This window comes from Cetorhinus maximus, chromosome 10 (genome assembly GCF_964194155.1).
Source record: "Cetorhinus maximus chromosome 10, sCetMax3.hap1.1, whole genome shotgun sequence".
NCBI lineage: Eukaryota > Metazoa > Chordata > Chondrichthyes > Lamniformes > Cetorhinidae > Cetorhinus > Cetorhinus maximus.
Window position 1 is genome coordinate 112,530,974 of NC_135888.1, and position 23,807 is coordinate 112,554,780.

The following is a 23,807-nucleotide window of genomic DNA, read 5'->3' on the forward strand; positions in this document are numbered from 1 at the left end:
TATTGCAACTTTCTCCCTGGGAAAGCCTGCCAAGTGGGCAAAAAACTAGTGCTCTTTCATCCTACTTTGTTTTGTCCATAAAGAAGGAGATGAAAATTTTCCTTGCAGCACAGAGAACCTCACTGATCTCTCTGGTACATTGGTGTACAGCGTTACAGCCCAAAAAGAGCCAGTGGCATGAAAATTGAGGACTACAGTGATCTTGACAGCTGAAGGTAGTGCTGCCCATACCCTAGTTTGAGGCTCGAGTTGTGGCTGCAAAAGGTGACATTGCTTGGTGACAGCCTCCTTGATGAAACAAATGCACCCAAGACATTGCTCCTGCATAAAGCACTATTGCACAAAAAATGTTCTCTGAATACCTGGCCTCCTGTGCATTGCCCTCCTCCTGCTTCTCCTCCCTCTTCTGGCAGCTGCTCCTGCTTTGTGGTGTCTTCCTTCTCTTGGTACAAGGAGTTTCTGGCAAAGTTAAGCCAGCAGAACAGGAGAAACCCTGAAACAATTCCCATCCTTTATTGTCTAAAGTTATTGTGTAGAGGAGGGTTTTGGTGACCTCTTACATTGCTCCATAACCATCTGTTAGAAGACGTTCAAAAATTGCCTGGTTTGACTTACTGTCAGCTCCTCTGCTCCATGCTCCCAGCTGACACTGCACTGACACTCATACCAAATTGCGGTGTGGGGGAATAGTAAGTGTGAAACAATATCCTTCTAGTTTCTGAGATAGTGCATCTGTTACTACCATTGTGGGTCTTAGATGAGGTTGTTTGTGGTCTACATTTACAAATACTGCTGGTGGCAAGGCTGTTGGTAAACTCTTCCTTTTATTTAACATAATACTAACTATATACAATACAGACTTGGCACGAGGCTCTACATAGAACTCTCTCTCATGCTCTGTTGTCATGTGATCTTACATCACTGATGATATAGACTATATATTTACATATTTAACATTAACCCTTTATACTACAGTGCATTTATAAAACTGCTGCTTTATTGCCCCTTAGGCAATTTGCAACCTTTCAGATTCAACATTGAGCTCAACAATCTAACATCATAACCTCTGTTCCTGTTTTTTTCAGACCAGAACTGTTAATGATGATTCTGCTAAGCCCATTTACACATCCTCTCGACCCATCTTTTGTTTCTTCACTTAATTAATCATCATCTACTTTTGCCTTGCATCATCATCATTCTCTTTTGTCATTTTACCTCCCCTGCCTTCTACCCTGTCACAAACCTTCCATTTTGTTCTTTTCTCCCCTTCCCACTTTCCCTGCCTCAATGTTTCCTTAAAATCTGTAACGTTTCTAATTTGTTCCAGTTCCAACAAAAACACTGGGCAGGATTTTCACCCTGATATGGGGGCTGGGAACTGAGACAGTGGGCATGTAATGCCATGCTACCAGCTCATGTGCCAGTTTACTGACACCATCCCTGAGCCATTATTGGGAAGGCCAGGTCAGGGTGGAGCATGCCTGCCTGGAAATGGCAAGTAACTATTTAAGGTGATTAACAGGTCAATCAAGGTCCTTGATCAGAGCCTGACTGGAATTTTCCAGTTGGCCTGTGGATCCCTGCAAGGTTGGCAGCTGCCTGGGAGGCAGCTTACAAGCAGATGACTGAAAGAGGAGACGCTATCTCTCCAGGAAGACTTATAGGTCTCTCCTGCCTACCTGGTTACAGCTGCAGCTGCAGATCGTCCTGTGGAGGGGTTCTCCCTCCTAGCGACCCTACAACCGTGGCCATTTCTTATTTAATAATTTTCAAAGTTGCTGAGGTGGAGGCAATAGCAGGCTGCAGCCCCTTCAGTGCTGGGGAACCTCCTATTGGCTCTCAAGCTTTGAAAGCCCACCTACTGTTCTTTATCAGGCAGCTCTGACACTCTGGCCAATAATTGGCCAATTCTGGAAAAATCCATGAAGGTGACTGTTCACTGCAGTGCAGGGTTGGGATCGAATTTGAACCCAATGTCAGGGTCCCAACCCAAAATCAAAATTTTGCTCATTAACTCTGTTTCTTTTTTTCCAGTTGCTCCCTGACCTGTTGAATATTTCCAGCATTTTCTGTTTTTATTTCCGATTTCCAGCATCCACAATATTTTGCTTTTGTCTGTAATATTTGTCTTTTGTATTGGTTGTCAGATTTGATTGGCAATTCAACTGGAAATCTGTGGACCCATTGGGAGAGTGTCAGAATCAAAATCCTTGGCTTCCAGTCTAGTTGAGGAATAAAGCAACAAGCACTCTCCCTGTGAACTGACAAGGAAGCCAGCCCTAAATTGAGAAAGCTCGCTCCTTAGCTTCAGGACTGAATAGCTTCAGAGGGCTGAATTTGCCTGACCCACTAAGAGCAGGTCGATCAGCAAGGTGTAGGGAATCCAGAAGTCAGGATGCCCTTGCACACTGTAGAATTTTAACTTGGTAGCATACACGCAATCCAGGAGATAGATATAATGGCACTCACCTCCTGGATCCACCAGGTTCTCACCTGGATATAGCTGCCAGATTCTCTGAAGCTTGGCTTGGGGAGATGATGGTGTAGTGGTATTTTTGCTGGACTAGTAATCCAGAGACCCAGGGAAATGCTCTGGGGACCCGGGTTTGAATCCCACCATGGCAGATCGTGGAATTTGAATTCAATAAAAAAATCTGGAATTAAAAGTCTGATGATGACCATGAAACCATTGTCGATTGTTGCAAAAACTCATCTGGTTCACTAATGTCCTTTAGGGAAGGAAATCTGTCTTCCTTATCTGGTTTGGCCGACATGTGACTCCAGACCGACAGCAATGTGGTTGACTCTGAAATGCCCAGGCAAGCCATCAGTTGTAACAAACCGCTACAAAGTCACAAAAAAGGAATGAAACTGTATGGACCACCTGGCATCAACCTAGGCACTGGAAATGACAATGGCAATCGCAGCCCTGTCAACCTTGCAAAATCCTCCTTACTAACATCTAGGGGCTATTGCCAAAATTGGGAGAGCTGTCTCACAGACTAGTCAAGCAACAGCCTGACATAGTCATCCTCATGGAATCATACCTTACGGATAATGTCCCAGGCTCCACCATTACCATTTCTGGGTATGTCCTGTCCCACCGGCAGGACAGACCCAGCAGAGGTGGCGTCAGTGGTATACAGTCGGAGGAAGGTGGGGGGGGTGGGGGCTGTCGTTGCCATGGGAGTACTCAACATCAACTCCGGACGCCATGAAATCTCATGGCATTAGGTCAAACATGCACAAGGAAACTTCCTGCTGACTACGATGTACCGCCCTCCCTCAGCTGATGAATCAGTGCTCCTCCATGTTGAACATCACTTGGAGGAAGCACTGAGGGGGGCAAGGGTTAGGAATGTACTCTGGGTGGGGGACTTCAATGTCTATCACCAAGAGTGGCTTGGTAGCACCACTGCTGGCCAAGTCCTAAAGGACATAGCTGCTAGACTGTAGGTGGTATGGGAACCAACAAGAGGGAAAACATGCTTGACCTCATCCTCGCCAATCTGCCTGCCACAGATGCCTCTGTCCATGACAGTATCGGTAGGAGTGACCACCGCACAGTCACTGTGGATATGAAATCCTGCCTTCACATTGAGGATACCCTCCATCATGTTGTGTGGCACTATCACCATGCTAAATGGGATAAATTTTGAACAGATCTAGCAACTCAAGACTGGGTATCCATGAAGCGCTGTGGGCCATCAGCAGCCCCAGAATTGTACTCGAACACAATCTGTAACCTTGTGGCCCAATGTATCCCCCACTCCACCATTACCATCAAGCCAGGGGATCAACCCTGGTTCAATGAAGAGTGCAGGAGGACATGCCAGGACCAGCACCAGACATACCTAAAAATGAGGTGTCAACCTGGTGAAGCTATAACACAGGACTACTTGTGTGCCAAACAGCATAAGCAGCAAGCGATAGACAGAGCTAGGTGATCCCACAACCAACAGATCAGACCGAAGCTCTGCAGTCCTGCCACATCCATGCATGAATGATGGTGGATAATTAAACAATTCACTGGAGAAGGAGGCTCCACAAATATCCCCATCCTCAATGATGGAGGAGCCCAGCACATCAATGCAAAAGATAAGGCTGAAGCATTCACAACAATCTTCAGCCAGAAGTGTCGAGTGGATGATACATCTTGACTTCCTCCAGAGGCCCCCAGTATCACAGATGCCAGTCTTCAGCCAATTCGATTCAATCCACGTGATACCAAGAAACGGCTGAAGGCACTGGATACCGCAAAGGCTGTGGGGCCTGACAATAGTCCGGCAATAGTACTGAAGATTTGTGATCCAAAACATGCCGTACCCCTAGCCAAGCTGTTCTAGTACAGCTACAACACTGGCATCTACCCGACTATGTGGAAAATTGCCCAGCTATGTCCTGTACACAAAAAGCAGGACAAATCCAACCCGTCTAATTACCACCCCATCAGTCCACTCTCAATCATCAGCAAAGTAATGGAAGGGGTCATCAAAAGTGCTATCAAGCGGCACTTGCTTAGCAATAACCTGCTCACTGACACCCAGTTTGGGATCTGCCAGGGCCACTCATCTCCTGACCTCATCACAGCCTTGGTTCAAACATGGACAAAAGAGCTGAACTCCTGAGGTGAGCTGAAGTGACTGCCTTTGACATCAAGGGAGCATTTGACTGAGTGTGGCATCAAGGAGCCCTAGCAAAACTGGAGTCAATGGGAATCAGGGGGAAATCTCTCCGCTCGTTGGAGTCATACCTAGCACAAAGGAAGGTGATTGTGGTTGTTGGAGGTCAGTCATCTCAGCTCCAGGACATCACTGCAGGAGTTCCTCAGGGTAGTGTCCTTGGCCCAACCACCTCCAGCTGCTTCATTAATGACCTTTCTTCCATCATAAGGTCAGAAGTGGGGATGTTCACTGATGATTGCATGATGTTCAGCACCATTCGTAACTCTTCAGATACTGAAGTAGTCCATGTCCAAACGCAACAAGACCTGGACAATATCCAGGCTTGGATTGACAAGTCACAAGCAACATTCGTGCTACATAAGTGTCAGGGAATGACTATCTCCAACAAGAGAGAATCCAACCATCGCCCCTTGATGTTCAATGGCATTACCATCACTGAATCCCCCACTATCAGCATCCTGGGGGCTGCCATTGACCAGAAACTGAACTGGACTAGCCATATAAATACTGTGGCTACAACAGCAGGTCAGAGGCTAGGAATCATGCGATAAGTAACTCACCTCCTGACTCCCCAAAGCCTGTCCACCATCTACAAGGCACAAGTCAGGAGTGTGATGGAATGCTCCCCACTTGCCTGGATGAGTGCAGCTCCCACAACATTTAAGAAGCTTGACACCATCCAGGACAAAGCAGTCCACTTGATTGGCACCACACCCACAAACATTCACCCCCTCCACCACCATCGCATAGTGTACCATGTGTACTATCTACAAGATGCACTGCAGGAATTTACCAAGGCACCTTTAAGAGCACCTTCCAAACCCACAACCATTACCATCTAGAAGGACAAGGGCTGCAGATAGATGGGAACACCACCACCTGGAAGTTCCCCTCCAAGCCACTCACCATCCTGACTTGGAAATATATCGCCGTTCCTTCACTGTCGCAAAATCCTGGAACTCCCTCCCTAACAGCACTGTGTGTGTACCTACACCACATGAACTGCAGCAGTTCAAGAAGGCAGCTCAGCGCCACCTTCTCAAGGGCAATTAGGGGTGGGCAATAAATGCTGGCCCAGCCAGTGAAGCCCATATCCCATGAATGAATTAAAAAAAAGTTGTTGTTTTCTACATTATGTTATGAAAATAAATTGAAGTGGTGTGGGAGATGTTGTTCTGCTGGTTCATTTATTGCTTGTAAAATAAATGAGCCCAATCATTTATAATTAATCTCACTTAACTGAAATGTTCATTGAATTGCCTATTGAAACATTGGAAGTATGCACGGTGACCCGGGGCGGGGGAAAAGGGGGGTGTGGATTATGATATCAATTCCTACAACAAGGGATTTCATTGTTTTGATCCCAACACACATTATTATTGATTTATTTTTTTTTTGGACTAGCTATTGAGCAGTAAAGTAAACTCCTGAATTATTTATTTACCTTTTCTATTGTGGTAGCATTAACGGATATCAAAAGTATAGTTGAAAACTTAACTCTCTACTGAATAATGAAACGGTGTTGTCTGCAACTGAACTGCTTCAACACAAGGCAGCAGCAGTTTCACACCTGTTGTCAAACTCAACTTATCGAATAATAAAGATATAGTGAAGGGAATCTCTAGTGACAGATTTGATTGAAATTACTAAATAGCTGCAGTACAAAAGAGTTATCACATTTTAGAGCATTTTCGCATCAGTGCATCAATTAACAGGACATTGGAGACTCAGAAAACGAGGGAGCAACAAAGCAAATGGCAATCCAAAAAACTTAGGGCTAATAGTTTCAAAAATAAGTGTATCAAAAGCACGGCACTGACATTAAAGGCTGGATGATGTTTCTACAGACTAGTCTTCAGGACATTCTTCAAATGACCAGTTTTATGCAAATTGTGTCAAAAATGTCAAAAACATGAATGTTGAATTCCAACACCCATCGATAGTACTGCAAGCTCTTGATCACAAACTAAAAGTAGAGATTAGCATAAAAATATAGGTACATAACCCCAGGTTTTTGGCAAACGAACATACATACATGATGCTTATGCACATTATATTATGTTTTTGCACTAAATGTTTGTTACTGATGTCCTGTCTTCACAATTTTTGTTTGGAGAGAAGGGTTTCTACTCCTCACTGAAGGATGCACACCTCATTTATTTCCCTTGATGTTCTAATATTTCCATGGGTGGCTGGGATGGCCTTCTTCCAGATTTTTATGAAAGATATTTTGGGCAGCTGGCAGGCAGGTAGCAGACAACAGTAATTTAGAAATGATGCTCTCAACTAATTTGTTACCCCATCCCACAAGGAAACACCATGGGCAGGATTTTCCCCTCGGCGATTTGGGGGTGGGGCCCGCTCGCTGAGGGGGAAATGATGCGGGATGACGTCGGGAGGAATCCCCGATGTCATCCCGGGCCATTTAAATTTTTAGGAAGGCGCGCGGACAGCGAAATCAGCTGTCCGCCTGCCGACCTGTCCATTGCCAATTGAGGCCATTGAGAGGCTAGTTAAGATAATTAAATACCTGCCTGTCCAGCCTTAAGGCTGGCGGACAGGCCAGGAGCCCCAGCGGGCTCCAGATTATTCATGAAACTTCATCCATCGGCGGGATGAAGCTTCATGTCCGTTTTTTAAAAATGTAATAAATTTTAAGTGTTTATTATTAACATGTCCCACCTCATGTGACATTGTCACATGAGGGGGACATGTTAATAATTTTAATATTTTTCTATTTTTAGACTTTACTTACCTGTCACTAATCTCCCTGAGACAGGACTTTGCCTCAGGGAGCAGTGCGCTCTTTCACACGCATGCTCGAAAGAGTGCACTTTTCTGTCCCATGTGTTTCATTTAAAGGTCTGATATGACTCAGATCATAAGTTAATTGGTCCAGGGGATGGGGTGGGAGTATTGAATCTTCTTCTCCCCATCCCCCACTCCCCTTCACAGTGCTGCCTACGATCCAATACTCAGTGCTACTCATGTTGCCTCAGCCTTGTCTGAACTCTTAATCTTCCTTCCTGTGTGGTGTATTGGTATAACAGCACTGGAAGGTAATAAAGTGCCTTTTGCCAGAATTACACACTATCTTTTATTTCAATTAATATCCCAGACATCAAGTAAAATCATCCCCTGTGCCATCTTACCTGCTGAAAAGGCCTCTGGGAAGCCATTTTTACTTTCAAATCACTCCCAGATGTTGGAAGATCTCGGTGGAAGACAGACTCATCTGGTGGTTTTCCAATGACTTCAACATATGTGACAGGAAATATCCCTTTCCGATTAGTCCCTGGGTACTTTCCTTCATACCAGTTCTCATCTATCCTCCGGAGCAGAACTACAGTCTGATTCTGAAATAAATCATCATTATTTAAAGCTACAGTACAATACATGGACCTTTATATCAGATTTCAATAGCTTGATACATGATAGTTATAGCTAATGCAGTTCTCTTTTTTACCTCCTTCCCCTTTCAGCTTCTTGAAAGTGCCCACAGGCAATTCAATCTGTTATTTATCTTGGGATTTGTTGGCTTCTTATTCTCGAAGAGATCCTGCTGGGGGCAATGGTCTTTTGTTCAAAAGTATTTATTTACACGCTAACTATTTACAAATATTAATATCAAGACATAGCTGCATCTACTCTCTGAGATGTTTTACACTCATCTCATCTCTCAGTGAGTGTCATCACTGTGACATAGCTACTTACGCACATGCTCAGTAACTATCATTAGAGTTAACCCTTTACTCTACATCTCCTACCAAGTCTTTATCCCTGTCTTATTTTACACACGTTCTCCTACACCTCTCCTTCACAGTCTTGCGCCAGTGCCGTCAATCTCCAACTGTGTTCTCATTTCTCTTTGAGGAAGTTTAGGACATATGCTCTCCAGACCCCTCTTCTTGGAAGACACTGACCTCCTCAGACAGAGATTTCTGCTTCTGGTCCACAGTATAAAGGTGAAGAATATCCTTGAATGGCTAAATTATACCTTCTAGAAAAATATATAATGGATAAATGCTAATGGCGAAAGGTTTGAGAGATTTAAAGCCCCTGACTTTGAACTTTCCTTTGATCAAATCTGAAAGCTTTGCCACTTCCTTTTATACAATCACCAATTATACAAAACCAATGCCCCAACTGTCTAGGGAGCTGCACTTCTAGCTGAGTATATATATGTGACTCGAATATCACAAAATTTAATTGTTAAAAAATTGACATCTGGCAGCATTATGAAACAGCTCTGAAATGTGGAATTCTACAAAGGTAAATTAAAAGGGAAAGGTCACATATATGCCAGATAAAGATGGCAGTCTTCTTTCCCTAAGAGGATGTTCGTTACAACAATCCAACATGTTCATGGTCATTTTTCACTGATTCCAGATTTTAAAAATTGAACTCAAATTCTCAAACTCCCATGGTGCGATTTGAAATCACATTAACCCAGTAACATTGCAATTAGACTATCATACTTTAAGGCCTGAATTATCACTGAGTCAGAAGAGCTCCATGCCTTATCCAAAATAGTGCCAGAGCCCCGAATCTGGATGTCCCACCACTCAACGTGCCACCCACCACTTTTGCTGGGGTGAGGGAGGATGGGTGGGGCGTATCTTGCCCATCTGCAGTTCACGGAAACAGCTGTACATTTAAAAGTGCAACTGCCTTCATTCAGAAGCAATTATGGTCACCCAGGTTTCAGAAACATGACTTGTGGGCTTTAGACATTTGAGGAAAAGTTATAAACATGCCAGAGTTCTTTGGAGAGGTCAGGTACCCTTTGGGATTGTTAGGAGTAGACATGAGCATAAAAAGTGGATAAGGTCTGTGGAATTGTGAAGCTGTCAAGTCATTTAAATAACCTGTTCTTTAAATTTTGGGGAAAAAAACAGCCCGCAGTCAAAAAAATTGTGTTTGTAATTTCACTAGCTGTTTGTTGACATAAGCCTGAGTATTATCATTATAGGGTTACTGCTGCTTGACAGCTTCCACAACCTATCATTATCACAATGGGGGAGGACCTGTAAATTCACAGTTTGATTGACAGTCCCAAGTGTTTATAAAGAGATTAGTTGTCTTTAATATGGGGCGATGAATACAAATGTTTGTTTTATAAAGGGATTAAGTACTTGAAGGGATTTAAATGCACTGGATGGGTTTTTGTCAACAAGAGTTTTTTTTTTAAGATAGTGACCTTTGTAATAGATACTAAGAACTTTATTTTATTTCATCTCAGCATTACATCTGAGTTCTGCCCACAGTACATACTGGCTGAGTTAGCATGGATGGTGTAAGGGCAAAAAGTGATGGGTGGGGACATGAGTTAGCATGAGTTGGCACTATGCTGGCATAGGGGTTACAAGGGGCCATGGGGATGAGTGGAGGGGGTCATGTGTTGGCATAAGTTGGCACTAAGTTGGCATTGAGGCTATAAAGTGTCATGGAGATAGGTAGAGATTCATAGGTTATCATAGGAGCTATAAAGGGCCTTGCTGCTGGTTAGATGAACATAGGTTGGCATAGGGGGTTATAAAGGGCCATGGTGGGGTGGGTAGAGGGGCATAAGTTGGCATAGAGGATATAAGGGGCCATGGGGGCTGGGGGCATGAGGCATTCAAGTGCCAGGCAATTACCATCTCCAACAAGAGAGAAACTAATCATCTCCCCTTTACATTCAATGGCATTACCATCACTGAAACCCCCACTATCAACATCCTGGGCATTACCATTGACCAGAAACTGAACTGGAACAGTTATATAAATACTGTGGCCACAAGAGCAGGTCAGAGGAAGGGAATTCTGCAGAGAGTAACACACGACCTGACTCCCCAAAGTCCGTCCACCATCTACAAGGCACAAGTCAGGAGTATGATTGAATACTCTCCACTTGCATGGATGAGTGCAGCTCTAACAACACTCAAGAAACTCAACACCATTCAGGACAAAGCAACCCACTTGATTGCCATCCCATCCACCTCCTTCAACATTCTCCCCCTCTACCACCGACATACAGTGATAACAGTGTGTACCATCTACAAGATTCACCGCAGCAGCTCATCAAGTCTGCTTCTACAGCACCTTCAGAACCCGCCATCTCTACCACCCATAAGGACAAGACCAGCAGATGCATGGGAACACCACCACCTGCAAGTTCCTCTCCAAGTCACATACAATTCTGACTTGGAATTATATCGCTGTTCCTTCACTGTCACAGGGTCAAAATTCTGGAACTTCTTTCCTAATAGCACTGTGAGTATTCCTACAGCACATGGACTGCAGTGGTTCAAGAAGGCAGCTCGCAAATAGCACTTTCTCAAGAGCAATTAGGGATGCGCCATAAATTCTGGCCCAGCCAGTGATGCTCATATCCCATGAAGGTTTAAAAAAAAGGTAGCGTTCAGTGACATGGATGGGGCATTGGGGAATGTATGGGGGTGAGGCAGTGTGTGGGGCGAGGGCTGTTTTTGGTTTTAATCCTTTTATTACAACCAGGACAAAGTCCCAGAGCACCAAGATGGGCCTTTAAAACAGCCTGCCTCGGCAACTAGCAGCCGCTTTGACGGCCTCCGCACTGTTTCTGGGGTCGGCCAGTCCAACTTCAGCTAGCACCTGTCCCCGACTGCCCGAGAACGAAAATCTAGCAGTTCAGGGCAGCTTCCCCTGAGTTGGGTGTGCGGAGTGGAGAAATTTCCCAACTTTGCCACACGCGACTCGGGAGAGAAAATTCAGGCCTAAGTCGCAGTCCTCTCATCTTCCAACTCTTAAGGTTTTTATGGATGGATGAGCTAAGATTTTCTGAATAGCTTCTCTGATCTGTATTGATTTTGTGAAAAAAGGGACAATTAACTTGGTTTTCCAAGTCTTTGCCATATTTTTCTTCAATGAGGGCATCCCCAGGTGGTATTCTTTGATTTCCCCTTCCAAGTTTTATGTCTTTATACATAACAGGCTGTGTTCCATAAAACCGTATACAATTATCAAGACCTTTGGTTTAAGGCTAGATCAACATGGGCAGTTTACCTTTTCCAGCGGCAGCTCTATGTTGGTCAATGCAGTGAATCTGAATTTAGCAATCGCAACTTCAAGCACTTCTTGTTTGCGTGTCTGTAATTCAGAAACAGGCTGACAAAAAAAACGCTGTAATTAGGAATAATTTAATGCAGATTAAGGCCGGCAATTGAACTTTATTTTTAAAATGAAATGAATGGATTAAATTTTCTCCAACCTCCACATAGCAAATTGGGATTAAGCCACTCTTTCCATTGCATTTGCCTTCATACCAGTTGTCATCCCTCTGTCTGTGAATAAAGACGATGTCTCCCTTTGTGACAGGCAATTCTCTGTAGAAACATTATCGAGTTTCATGCGGTCGTGCAACTGAACTTTGAACATTATCATGTTACCACATCAAAAGAAACCATCACTTAGAGATAGACTCTCTCAGATGTGTTCGCCAACAATTAAAGACTCAAACTGTTTTAATGGATCTTCCCTGATGTAAAAAGCTGGTGTGCTATTTTGGAATGTTACAAAGAAAAAACATATTTTTCATGAAAATCTGCAGATGCATAAAGTGGGTGGCCAAAGCCTAGTTTTATAGGTAATTTTGTGTTGTACTCTTGCCCAGTACTAACAGAGCCTAAACTGCCCACAGTTATTTCATATCAGGCCCCTAGAGTCACCTCACAGGATCAAGTTATTTTCATTTCATGAGTCCAGGGCAGATATGAACAAAGGCCATAGAATTGAAAAACCAATAAATGAATTATGTTCTCAACTAAATACCAGACCTTTTATGGAGTTGAAAATAGTTAGTAAATGAAGTATTCAGTTCTTTCTCTCTAGTTTCTGCTGCATCTTCAGGATCAATCAGTGGCAAAGCAAATATTTAAGTTTTAGTAAAGTGAGGATTCACAGAATTCCATATCTCTCCAACTTTATTCAAATCAATTAAAATATTAGCTGGGTTATAGCTGTACAGATCCAATATATTTTATAACCAAATACTTTATGTACCATATGATGGATAAATATCAGCTACCATGTTTAATATTTTGACTATGACAACCCTTCCGTGCTCCATCCCCATTGATGGAATAGGCAAGAGTTGGAACATTGAACACAAAAGTCTCATTTCTAAGGATAAAAGTCTAGGAATCTAAGTAGGGCAGCCATAGTTTCGTTGGATGGAATTTTACACCCCCTCCCCCAAACTTTGCAAGTGGGCTGGGAGGTGGGGGGGCCACGTAATCTTAGGTGGGATGGTAGGGTGCCATGTCCATTATGGTCCTCCCTCCACTGGTATTTTACCAGTGAAAGTAGGCAGCCCTTAGGATAATTGAAGCCCTTATGTGATCAATTAATGGCTGCTTAAGAGCCTCTTCCCACTGCTGCTGATACTTTGCCAGTGATGCCTTCCATGCCCGGTGGGCGCCGCGGGGACTGGGGTGTTTTGTTGACCCCTTTAATCACATTTTGGTTTAATGTTTGTAAGTTTCCTTTAAACTTTGTCCTTGATTTTACAGCTGACCTGAATTAGGGGCTGTGCTTAATTTCTCCCTTGTTATTGTTAATTTAGTTTATTGTTTTGACTCGAAAAGAGTTACTTTACCAGTGATGCCTTCCGTGCCCGGTGGGCGCCGCGGGGACTGGGATGTTTTGTTGACCCCTTTAATCACATTTTGGTTTAATGTTTGTAAGTTTCCTTTAAACTTTGTCCTTGGTTTTACAGCTGACCTGAATTAGGGGCTGTGCTTGATTTATCCCTTGTTATTGTTAATTTAGTTAATTGTTTTGACTCGAAAAGAGTTACTTTACCAGTGATTGAGGTGTCAGCTGTGGCTCAGTTCATAGCACCCTCGCCTTTGAATCAGAAGGTTGTGGGTTCATGTCCCACTCCTGGAAACCAAGAACTGTGAATGTACTCGAAAGAGTTACATGCGATCTGTTGATAACTCGAAAGAGTTACTTTACCAGTGATAGAGGTGTCAGCTGTGGCTCAGTTCATAGCACCCTCGCCTTTGAATCAGAAGGTTGTGGGTTCATGTCCCACTCCCGGAAACCAAGAACTGTGAATGTACTCGAAAGAGTTACAATCTGTGACTGTTGATAACTTGAAAGAGTTACTTTACCAGTGATGGATGGGCAATCTGCCACTGGGATAGGCTGCCCAGTAAAACCAGATGGCCTGCCTGTGGGCTTGGTTCTGGGGGGGGTTTCTTCTGATTGGGAACCCTGTGGCCCACGGAAGGGCTGACCCCCCCACCTTGAAGAACCCTCCTGTGCCCCCACCCTTGTGAAGGCCTGCCTGGTTGACTCCAGTGAGCCCCAACCTCTATTCCTACACTCTGCGCCTCCTCAATGGTTGCTAGTCCGGGGCCTGCTGCAGTCCCAGCAGTGGCCACCGCTCCCGGTGGCGCTGTTGGAACTGGAGAGCTATCGGCCCTCTGATTGGCCAGCAGCTTTTGGCGGGGCGAGGGGGGGTGAAAGAGGGGGGAATCCTGCCTCAGGGTGTTCAGAAGCCATGCCTTCAGGCAACTAATTGCCCGGACAATGCAAAATTGGGCTGTGGCTTCCCGGGCTGGCAGAGACGGACTTGCCTTGAATTTCCAGCCAGTGGGTGGGGCCACTGTCTCCACATAAAATTCTGGCCTTTGACTCCACTCTTTCCTTTCTCATTTTTAGTTACTGCTTTGTTCCAGCCGTGTGAACACAGGCAAAACTGAAGAAGGGCATGCAACATTTCACTTTAGTCTGCATTCTGTTTTCTCCTAGATGGATATAACCTTCCATCATGGCTAAGGGAATGCAGGGTGGAATCTCTGGTTGCTAATTTGTGATGGTCGCACTTGCATTATTAGGGCTGAATTTTTCACGGGTTTGTGAGATTCCCACCGCTGGTGTAAAGGTCTCCCTGCCTGTGCTTGGCCATCTCACCCCACTAGTCATTTCACAGCTGCCTGCCCATTAATTGGCTTGAGGTGGGACTTCCACCCTTCTTCGATAGGAAGTCCCACCTCCGAGAGCTGCTGGCCAATTAAAGTGCCCCATCAGTGCCACTGGGAATGACAATCCTGAAGAGGAGATGCCATAGACTGGGGACTTTTAGGTAAGTCCAGAGTCTTGCTTGGCCCAGGCTGGCAGGCCCTGGCATGGGGGTGGGGGGAATGTGGGGCCAGGATCGCCAAGATAGGGGTGGAGGGGGAAATGTCATGAGGGAACCTTGGGGCAGCATCCAATGGGCACAGGGTTCCCAACCAGCAAACATTCCCCCAGCCTGGTCACGATGTCGCCAGGTGAAACCTGGCAGCCTGGACACTTGGTGCTGTCCTCCTGCGCCATGGGTAAAGTCCCTGTGGCAGTGGGAGATCCCATAAGTGGCCATGTATCGGTCACTTAAGGGCCTCAACTGTCCCACCGGCAGTCAAGCTGTCCAGCGCCTCCTCCACTGCTAGTAAAATACCCACGGGGCGGACAAGTGATGTGCAGGCCTGCTGCAATTTTATGGCCCCATCCTCTGTGCCCCTCTGCTATCCCAACCCAGGGGGGCATAAATTCAGTCCTTAGTTACTAACAAATGCATCCAGTCAGCTTTATCGTCAACTTAAATCTTTATTTTCCAATTTCTTCTTCAGTTTCATTTCCAGGGTTTGGTGATGTTTTAATCATTACCAATGAATTTTCAAAACTCTAAATTTGTGCCTAAATGAATTTCTGAACTGTTTTTACTTCTCATATAGTTGGTCCTCTTTCAATTCTTCTTACTTTACCCTAATCTCCTAAAGGTGATGATGCATTCCTAGCTTTTGTATCAGCCTGGACACTGAGTTTAAGAGGCTGGTTTACCTACTGAGTAATGGTGATTCAAGTCTGCCTCAGCTTTCAACAAGAGCACACTTGATGATCAATAAGTGGGGAGTTGACAGTGTTATCACATCCCAAGAACAAAATTACAAAAAACAGTAGGAGGGCAACATAAGTTTTTTTAATGGAGCAGGAGGTATTAAGTAACTTTGTATGCTGAATCCATTATTTGTTCGAATTGCAAAATACTTTTAGTTAAATTAGAGACTTATTTCAGCAGGAGTGATGAATATTGGCAGTCAGGGTAGTAATTAACAAGGTCAGAACTATTCTGAATAAAATATTTCTATTTTTAGATTATAGATCCTTGGAAATGCAAATTTTAATACCAATTACAATTATCGTGTTAGTTTGAATTCCTGTAAGTGAAGAACTGACAAAAGAAATGGTGAAGATATATGGCTTAAAATGTTCTTTGATACAATGCCACATGCTTGTACAAAGCCTTGTTGAATGTTTAATGGCAGGGAAGTTGCACTCCACAACTATGATTAATCAATTACTTGGAAATAATAAATTAGAAATCCTTTGAAAATAGCAGATTAATTGAAACTCACTTTGACGTTTGACCATGGAAGTCATATTTCACTCTTACAGTCAATTCCTGAAAAAAATAAAATTCAAAGATAAGGGATAAACTCTTTCATGTTGAAATTGTCTGATTAACTGGCCTAGATTTTAGTCTGAGGTGGTGACATGCATCCACTTGCCTGAACCAAGGTGTGATGGTTAGTCATCACAGGCAGATCATCTGAACAAAGACATTAATGTCAGAATGCCTGTTTCACTGACAGAGGCCCTCATAAGTCTCGGGATAGGGGATTGGGGTCGGCTATGGGGTGAGGTGTTGATCATAATTCCTAAGGAGTCAGAGGAACACTCCTGCCATTCCTAGCTTGAATGGGTAGATTTGTACTTACCTGCTATTGATGGTTGTTGGGGCAGAGGTGGGGTTGCCCTGCTTATCTCCAGCTAATTTCTTAAGGGGGCCCTTCATTTTGTAGTAGGCCTCTAAATTACATAGTTTAGGGACCCAACATTTTCTTGGGAAATCTAAAAAAAATGTCAAATGGGACCAATGCCTGCAGATTTACTGAAGACTGTGCCACTGCTAAATTGGTATGCTTTGTCCCCATTTTACCCCTGACAAATAGGTACAAAAATACTATTTTCTATTGAGTTGATTAGGATTATATTCGCTGGAGTTCAGAAGAATGAGGGGGGATCTCATAGAAACTTATAAAATTCTAACAGGACTAGACAGGGTAGATGCAGGAAGGATGTTCCCGATGGTGGGGGAGTCCAGAACCAGGGGTCACACCCTGAGGATATGGGGTAGGCCATTTAGGACTGAGATGAGGAGAAATTTCTTCACCCAGAGAGTGGTGAGCCTGTGGAATTCGTTACCACAGGAAGTAGTTGAGACCAAAACATTTGTATATCTTCAAGAAGGAGTTAGATATAGCTCTTGGGGTGAAAGGGATCAAAGGGTATGGGGAGAAAGCGGGAGCAGGCTATTGAGTTGGATGATCAGCCATGATCATAATGAATGGCGCAGCAGGCTCGAAGGGCTGAATGGCCTACTCCTGCTCCTAGTTTCTATGTTTCTACCCTGTTTTGCTTTTGTTTGTGGTCATTCAGAGCTGTATGAATTTTCATAAGAATACAAAGTATATTCTGGGCAATTTTAATGCTGAGTATTATTTCATCTTTTGTATAATTATTTTTCTTTTTTGATTATGGGCAGAAGGTGCAATAACTAACATCTGATTTATACTATATAGTCATGAATGCCACTTCAACTAAATCATGCTTGATTTGTTCGTTCTTAAGTTTGCATTGAAATAGTTCACTAATACCTCCATTTCAAGGACATGGTGAAATAGTTTTCAGAGTTGATGCTTTCCATAGATATTAAGCACTTATTCTACTGCAGGATATGTTTGGTCAAACAGGAAGAGAGTGTGTTACCAAACAGGAGTCTAACCTTGGGGTTCATGGGGCATTGTGAACTACGCAAGGGATTTCAAACTCTGAGGCTGAAATACTGGCCCAGCTTTTAAAGGGGAGGATGTACGGTACCTGCGAGTCCTGAAATGGGTGGTGCACCCAGGGAGTCCAGCAATCTTGTAGCTTGTCCAATCTAAACATACAGGCCTCATTTAAATAAATTTCCCCAGGCTCCCACTGGAATATGGCTAAATCCACTACCTGGCTAGGGGGGTGGGAACAGGAAGTTGTTAGCAGGGGGCAAAAGCTGGGGACCCATCGAAATTGTATCTGACTATCAGTTCATGGAGGTCGGGGCAGCCCAGGCTCAGGAAGACCCAAGCTTCAACAACAGCAAATTGTATTTAATGCCTTTCACATAGTAAAATGTCCCTAGATATTTTGGAGGAGCGTTTTCAAACAATGTTTAACCCCGAGCTACATAAGGAGGTATTGGGGCAGATGACCAAAGTCTTTGTCAGAGATGTAGGTTTTAAGGAGCTAGAGGGGCAGATAGATTTAGGGAGGGAATTCCAGAGTTAGAACCTAGGAAGCTGATGGTACAGCTGACAATGGTTCAGTGATTAAAATTAGTGATGTGCAAGAGACATTGGAAGAGTGCAGAGATCTTGAGGGCCCGGGGGAGTAAAAGAGATAGAGAGGTGCAAGGCTATGGAGAGATTTGAAAACAAGTAGGAGAATTTTAAAATTGAGGTGCTGCTGAAACAGGAGGCAATGTAGATCAGTAAGCACAGGGTTAAAGGGTGAATGGGACTTGGTGTGAGCTAGGATGTGGGCAGCAGAGTTTTGCTCCAATAATCTGAGATTAAATTTATATAGGATGGAAGGTGGAGAATGGTGAGGTGGGCATTGGAATAGACAGATCTAAAGGTAACAAAGGCTTGGGTGAGTTTTTCAGCATCAGATGAGGCAGGCAAAGAGTTGGAAGGTGTTACAAAGTTGGCAGTAGATAGCCTTGGTGATGGAGCGGATATATGATCATGGGCACATCTCGGGATCAAGTGCTACATCAAGGTTGTGAATGGTCTCGTTCAGCCCCAGGCCATTGCCAAGGAGAGAGATGGATATAGTGGTGATGGGGAATGGAGTTTATGGAGGGAGCTGAAGGCTTTGGCTTCAGTTTTCCCAATATTTAGTTGGAGAAAAATTCTGCTCATCCAATATTGGATGTCAGCAAGTAGAGTTACATATTAGAAACGGTAGGGAAATCGAGAAAGGTGGTGGTGATGTAGAGCTGGGTGTCATCAGTGAACATATGGAAATTGACACTGTGATTTCAGATGTTGTTGAGGGGACAACCTGGAGATGAGAAATAGGATGGGGTTAAAGATAGATCCTCGGGAGACTTCAGAGGCAGGGAGAGAAGCCAAGTGATTCCCTGGTTACAATTGGATAGATAAGAATGGAACCAGGTGACTGCAGTCCCATCCAATTGGACAGCGGAGAAGAGGCATTGGAGGAGGACAAGTGGTCAACCATGTCAAAGGTTGCAGAAATGTTGAGAGGACAAGGAGGGATAGTTTACCTTTGTCAGAGTCAAATAGGATATTACCTGTGACTTTCATAAGAGCTGTTTTGTTTCATATGAGCCTGTGGCAGAAGCAGAAATCTGATTGGAGGATTTCAAACATGGAGTTCTGGGAAAGTTGGGCAGGGATTTGGAAGAGGACAGCACATTAAAAGTCTTTGGACAGGAAATGGAAACTAGAGATGGGCTGGTAGTTTGCAAGGACAGAAAGGTAAAGGGTAGGTTTCTGAGGAGGGGTTTAATGATAACAGATTTGCAGGGGACGGGAATGGTCCCTGGGGAGAGAGAGCCATTAACAATATTAGCTAACATGAGGGCCAGAAAGGAAAGTTGGTTGGTCAGCAGTTTGTTGGGAACAGGTTCGAGGGATTAGGAGGTAGGTCTCGTGGACAGGATGACTGATCTGCAAGGAAACTTAAAACCAAATTTTTAAAACTCATCTCTTCTGGCCCATGATTTGGCTCTTGGCAAGTATGGCCTGACATAATTGGATCTGATCTGTATATTGAAAGAAGGACCCTACTGCCTTCTTGCTGTTGTCTTGCTGGCATGCTCAGAAGAACAGGTTAAGACCAGCAAAGCAGTGGCATCAAAGGTGCTAAGTGATTGACCTCATTTTAATTGGCAGAAAACAGGTTGGGGCGGCAGGGGGGGGGGGGGGGGGGGGGGCGGTGTGTTGGGTTGAAGTATAAAATTGGGATCACTGTCTATAATCATTAGCCATCCGTCTCCTACCTTATAGCATATTATACTTTCTTTAAAATCTTGAATGTTGCTGCCCACAGTTCCTGCTGTCATTGGATAACCCAACAGAAAATTAGGCTTGTGAAGTAAAGCAGTGCAGGGTTTCACAGAACACTGGGTTCTTTGAGATGGAAGATTACAAAGAATTCACCATTTTCCATATGTTATCATTTATCCTGGGGAATATTGTAATTTGAAGAATGCTGTTCAATTTGTCCATTCTTCAAAATTTAGATGGCACAGAATAAATCATTTTCACATGATGCCTTTTGCAGCAGTTATGATAAATAGCAACAGGTTCAAAGCGTAAAAGCCACTAAAGATATTCAACCTGAGAGGCCAATTACCGCTTTCAATTGCTGTCTTGGATCACATGGCTCCTCTGGCATCTTTGGCTTTTGGGACTGAAAGCTTTGATTGACATCTGGAAGTTTGGGTACATCAGCCAGAGACAGTTCTTCTGGATGAAGAAAGAACATATCAATCATCATTGAATTATACTACTGTGGATTAAAATCCACTTGAGTTATATGAAATGTTACTAATTAGGAGCAGTAGGAACATTCTGTAATAAAGATCACTAGTGTCACTCGGTGGAGAAGTAGCTGGTTGAATGTTAACGGCCAACATGTTTAATGAAATGGAGGGAGTAGCAAGTCCAAGGTCAATCATCAGCAATGACCTTTGTTTTTTTACATATTCATTCATGATGTGGTCATCGCTTATTTGCCCTTATTTAAGAGCCAACCACATTGCTGTGGGTCTGGAGTCACATGTAGGCCAGACCAGTTAAGGATAGCAGACTTCCTTCCCAGATGGGTTTTTAACAACACTCGACAATGATTTCATCATTAGACTTTTAATTACAGATTTTTATTCAAATTTCACCATCTCCAATGGTGGGATTCGAACCCAGGTCCCCAGTCTAGATTACTTGTCCAGCGACAATATCACTACGCAGTCTACCCTATAAATTCCCTATATTTCAGGTGGTTCAAATCTAGGTTTTTACAAATCACTCTTAGATTTTGGGTTATATACAATGAAGAAAAAAATAATTACCATTGAGCATTTGGTCCCATTTGTATGCGTTTTTTGGGGCAAAAAATGTAAGAGATGTGGGTAGCAATTTCTGGCTGAGAGATCTCCTCCTGCAGTACGCCAGCTGCCAAACATGCCATGCATTCTGAGCTTAGCTTCTCTGATGCTCAAAATGAACTGTTGGAGCCACTGACAAAAAAAGTAACTTTTATTTTAACTGTGATAATATTGGGGCAGGTGAAGGAGTCCTGTGGGCTGCTGCCAGCCTGTGCTCACTCCATTCCCATTCACCTCTCTCCTCGCCCTGGGGGAGGAGCGCAGCTCTGCACAGGAGCTGCCTGAGTTTGCCTTGATTCCGACCGACAAGCTACATCGGGTTGCCTGGCTGGCGCCATAGCTCACCTCTTTATGTGTCTGAAGCTCAATGTGGATGAGCCTCAGAACATATCTTCGAGGGTCCATTTTAGGCATGCTGCCCATTTCTGCTGGTTTCCAGCACAAAGCCAATTTCCTGGCCCTGGTGTCTACAGGATTTCTGGCCACTAATGTGAATGAAAAAATCCAAGTAATTATGAGGTCAGTTTCTCCATTTTCTACTTGCACCAACTTTATTAGTCACATTAGCAATTGGAGGAAAATATAATTCTTTGTGGCTGGAGGCATTAGTTCCTATTGATGTTTAGCTTCTTGCCAATTATATCCGTCAGCTGACTCTCTTCCCCTCCCCTCCCTAAAGCATCAATTCATTGGCAGGGGATCTTATCTCAGTGACCAGCTACCCTATGATGTCTCATTCAAGCATTATAAATATGTGGATTTTGACTTTGTGTGATGGTAAACTATTCAGCTACAGGGCCATCACAGCTGAGCTGAATAATAAATGCAGTAATTGCAAGGATTGTTGGATGCTGATCAAGAATAGAAACCTTGACTTCCCCTTCCTTCACTAACTAAAGGGTACAGATGCCAGTTGTAGCATCTCGGATTAAACGTTGGATATCTCTGTTCTGTATGGCTTTTGGATAAAGTTGTAGAACCCTTAATGGAACTTTTATTGATTCTTAAGACCCATTCCTCATTTTATAATGTAAACTATTCTTCACTTTGCAAACTTCACAAGTGAATTCTTCTCTAAAATAAAATGCATTGAAATAGTACAAAATGGGACAGCAGCAAACACTGACAGCACCCTCAAGTAAGTGTCCAATGAAGATAGATGCTTTTGAGAGCTCCATCCACAATCCTCTTGTCACCAACAAAAGTGCACTGGAGGTTGAAAGGTGCCTGTAGCAGGTAAGGAGCTAGACAAATATCAGCTGAAACACAGCAGATCTTTACTACGTTTGGAAGGTTTTTTTTTGTGAAAATCTGAGAGTTAGACAGTTTTAAATTATCCACCCAAGCAGCCACAACATAATGGCTGCTAGCATGGAGTATTAGCCATGTTTCACTCCAACAACAGTCAAGAACCTTGACACCACCCAGGGCAAAGCAGCCCACTTGATTGACACCCATCCACCAACTTAAGCATTCACTCCCTCTACCACTGGCACACAATGGCAGTAGCATACCATCTACAAGATGTGCTGCAGCAACATGCCAAAGTTCCTTCGACGGCGCCTTCCAAACTCGCAAGCTCTAGCACCTAGAAGGAGAAGGACAGCAGATGCATAGGGACACCACCACCTGCAAGTTCCCCTCCAAGCTACACACCATCCTGAATTGGAACAATGAGCCGAATTTTACCAGACGGCCTGACATTGGGAGGAAGTGCATGTCGCAGGCACGCACGAGTGGCCGGTGGGACTTCTTTAGGCAACAGCCAATTAGATGGGTGTTGCTAGGGCTGCTGTCCTATTAAGGACTGCCACCAGTCCCCAAGAGCCTCTGGCTAATCAGAGAGCCAGCAGCTCAAGAGCAGGCAGATGGACAGAAAAAACAAAATCTTTAAAAAAATAAAGGGCCATGTGGTTGAGGGGGAACCTCCCTGGGGAAATCACTGGGGCCACAAGGCTGCCTTCCTTGCTCGCAGCCCTCTCTTTCCTTCATGTTACTTTCCCCCCACCACCGGGAGGCTGCTTCCATTTAGCATGGCAGCCTCTTCACGTGGTGGTGGGGGGATTCATCTGCATGGTAAAATGGTCCCAAATAGGCTGATTACATATTGTCTGCCCACCCCCTTGAGGTGGCAAGCCTGTCCGATTCCGATCCTGCCATGTTGAAATTCCTAATGGAGGGACATAGTGGGGGAGCCAATCTGACTGCACACCTCACCCCCACACCAACCCCTGCCACCCCCCTTTATAAAGGGGGTGGGGGTTGTGGGGGGATGGGGGGTGGGGCAGGTGGAGGTTGTTGGGGGGGTGGGGGGGTGAGTGGAGGGGGCGGGGATCCGACCATAAGAAGGGTCAACTGGGAGGGAGCAGAGGTGCCAATCGGACGAGAGAGGGGCAGGGAGGGGATGGATGGGAATGGTGCAGGGCTGTGGGATGAGCGGTAACCATCAGCAAACTACTTTGTATGTAGTGCTCGGGGAGCACTCCTGCACTTAGACTCTATAAAATCAAAATTTCAGTTCAGCAACAAACAATTAAAACATTTGGGTGGCATACTCTGCTTGTTTTCACTTTCACTCAGCTTTATTCTAACTAATTAAGATTATACTGGAAAAGTAGGATAGCAGCTCGTACACTGAAAATGTTATTTATTATTTTCACTTTAGAATTGAATCATAGAATGTCACTGCCCAGAAAGAGAGCATCTGGCCCCACATGTTTATGTGTGCAACGTTTTTCCCTCTCACCACTCCCTCAAAAAGCTAATTAAACAGCACTCAACATTCCAAAGTTTTCAGCATGTTCATTGTTAAGCCTAAAATCCCACAAGCTATATAAGTCACATTTTTGAATCAAAAATCTTCTCGATTTTTT

The 23,807-nt window shown here is 44.1% G+C and overlaps 1 protein-coding gene across 4 annotated transcripts in view; it reads right to left on the reverse strand.

Moving 5' to 3' along the window:
• The window catches only part of LOC144685952 (uncharacterized), a 137,920-nt gene that overhangs the window by 21,752 nt on the left and 92,361 nt on the right, over positions 1-23,807 (reverse strand). For all 4 annotated transcript variants that reach the window (XM_078551013.1, XM_078551010.1, XM_078551011.1 and 1 more), the window contains 5 exons: positions 20,184-20,296; positions 16,112-16,158; positions 11,917-12,031; positions 11,712-11,813; positions 7,838-8,041 (listed from right to left, as the gene is read on the reverse strand). In XM_078551013.1, the coding sequence (XP_078407139.1) occupies positions 7,838-8,041; positions 11,712-11,813; positions 11,917-12,031; positions 16,112-16,158; positions 20,184-20,296 (581 nt within the window). The remainder of the gene's footprint in view (positions 1-7,837; positions 8,042-11,711; positions 11,814-11,916; positions 12,032-16,111; positions 16,159-20,183; positions 20,297-23,807) is intronic.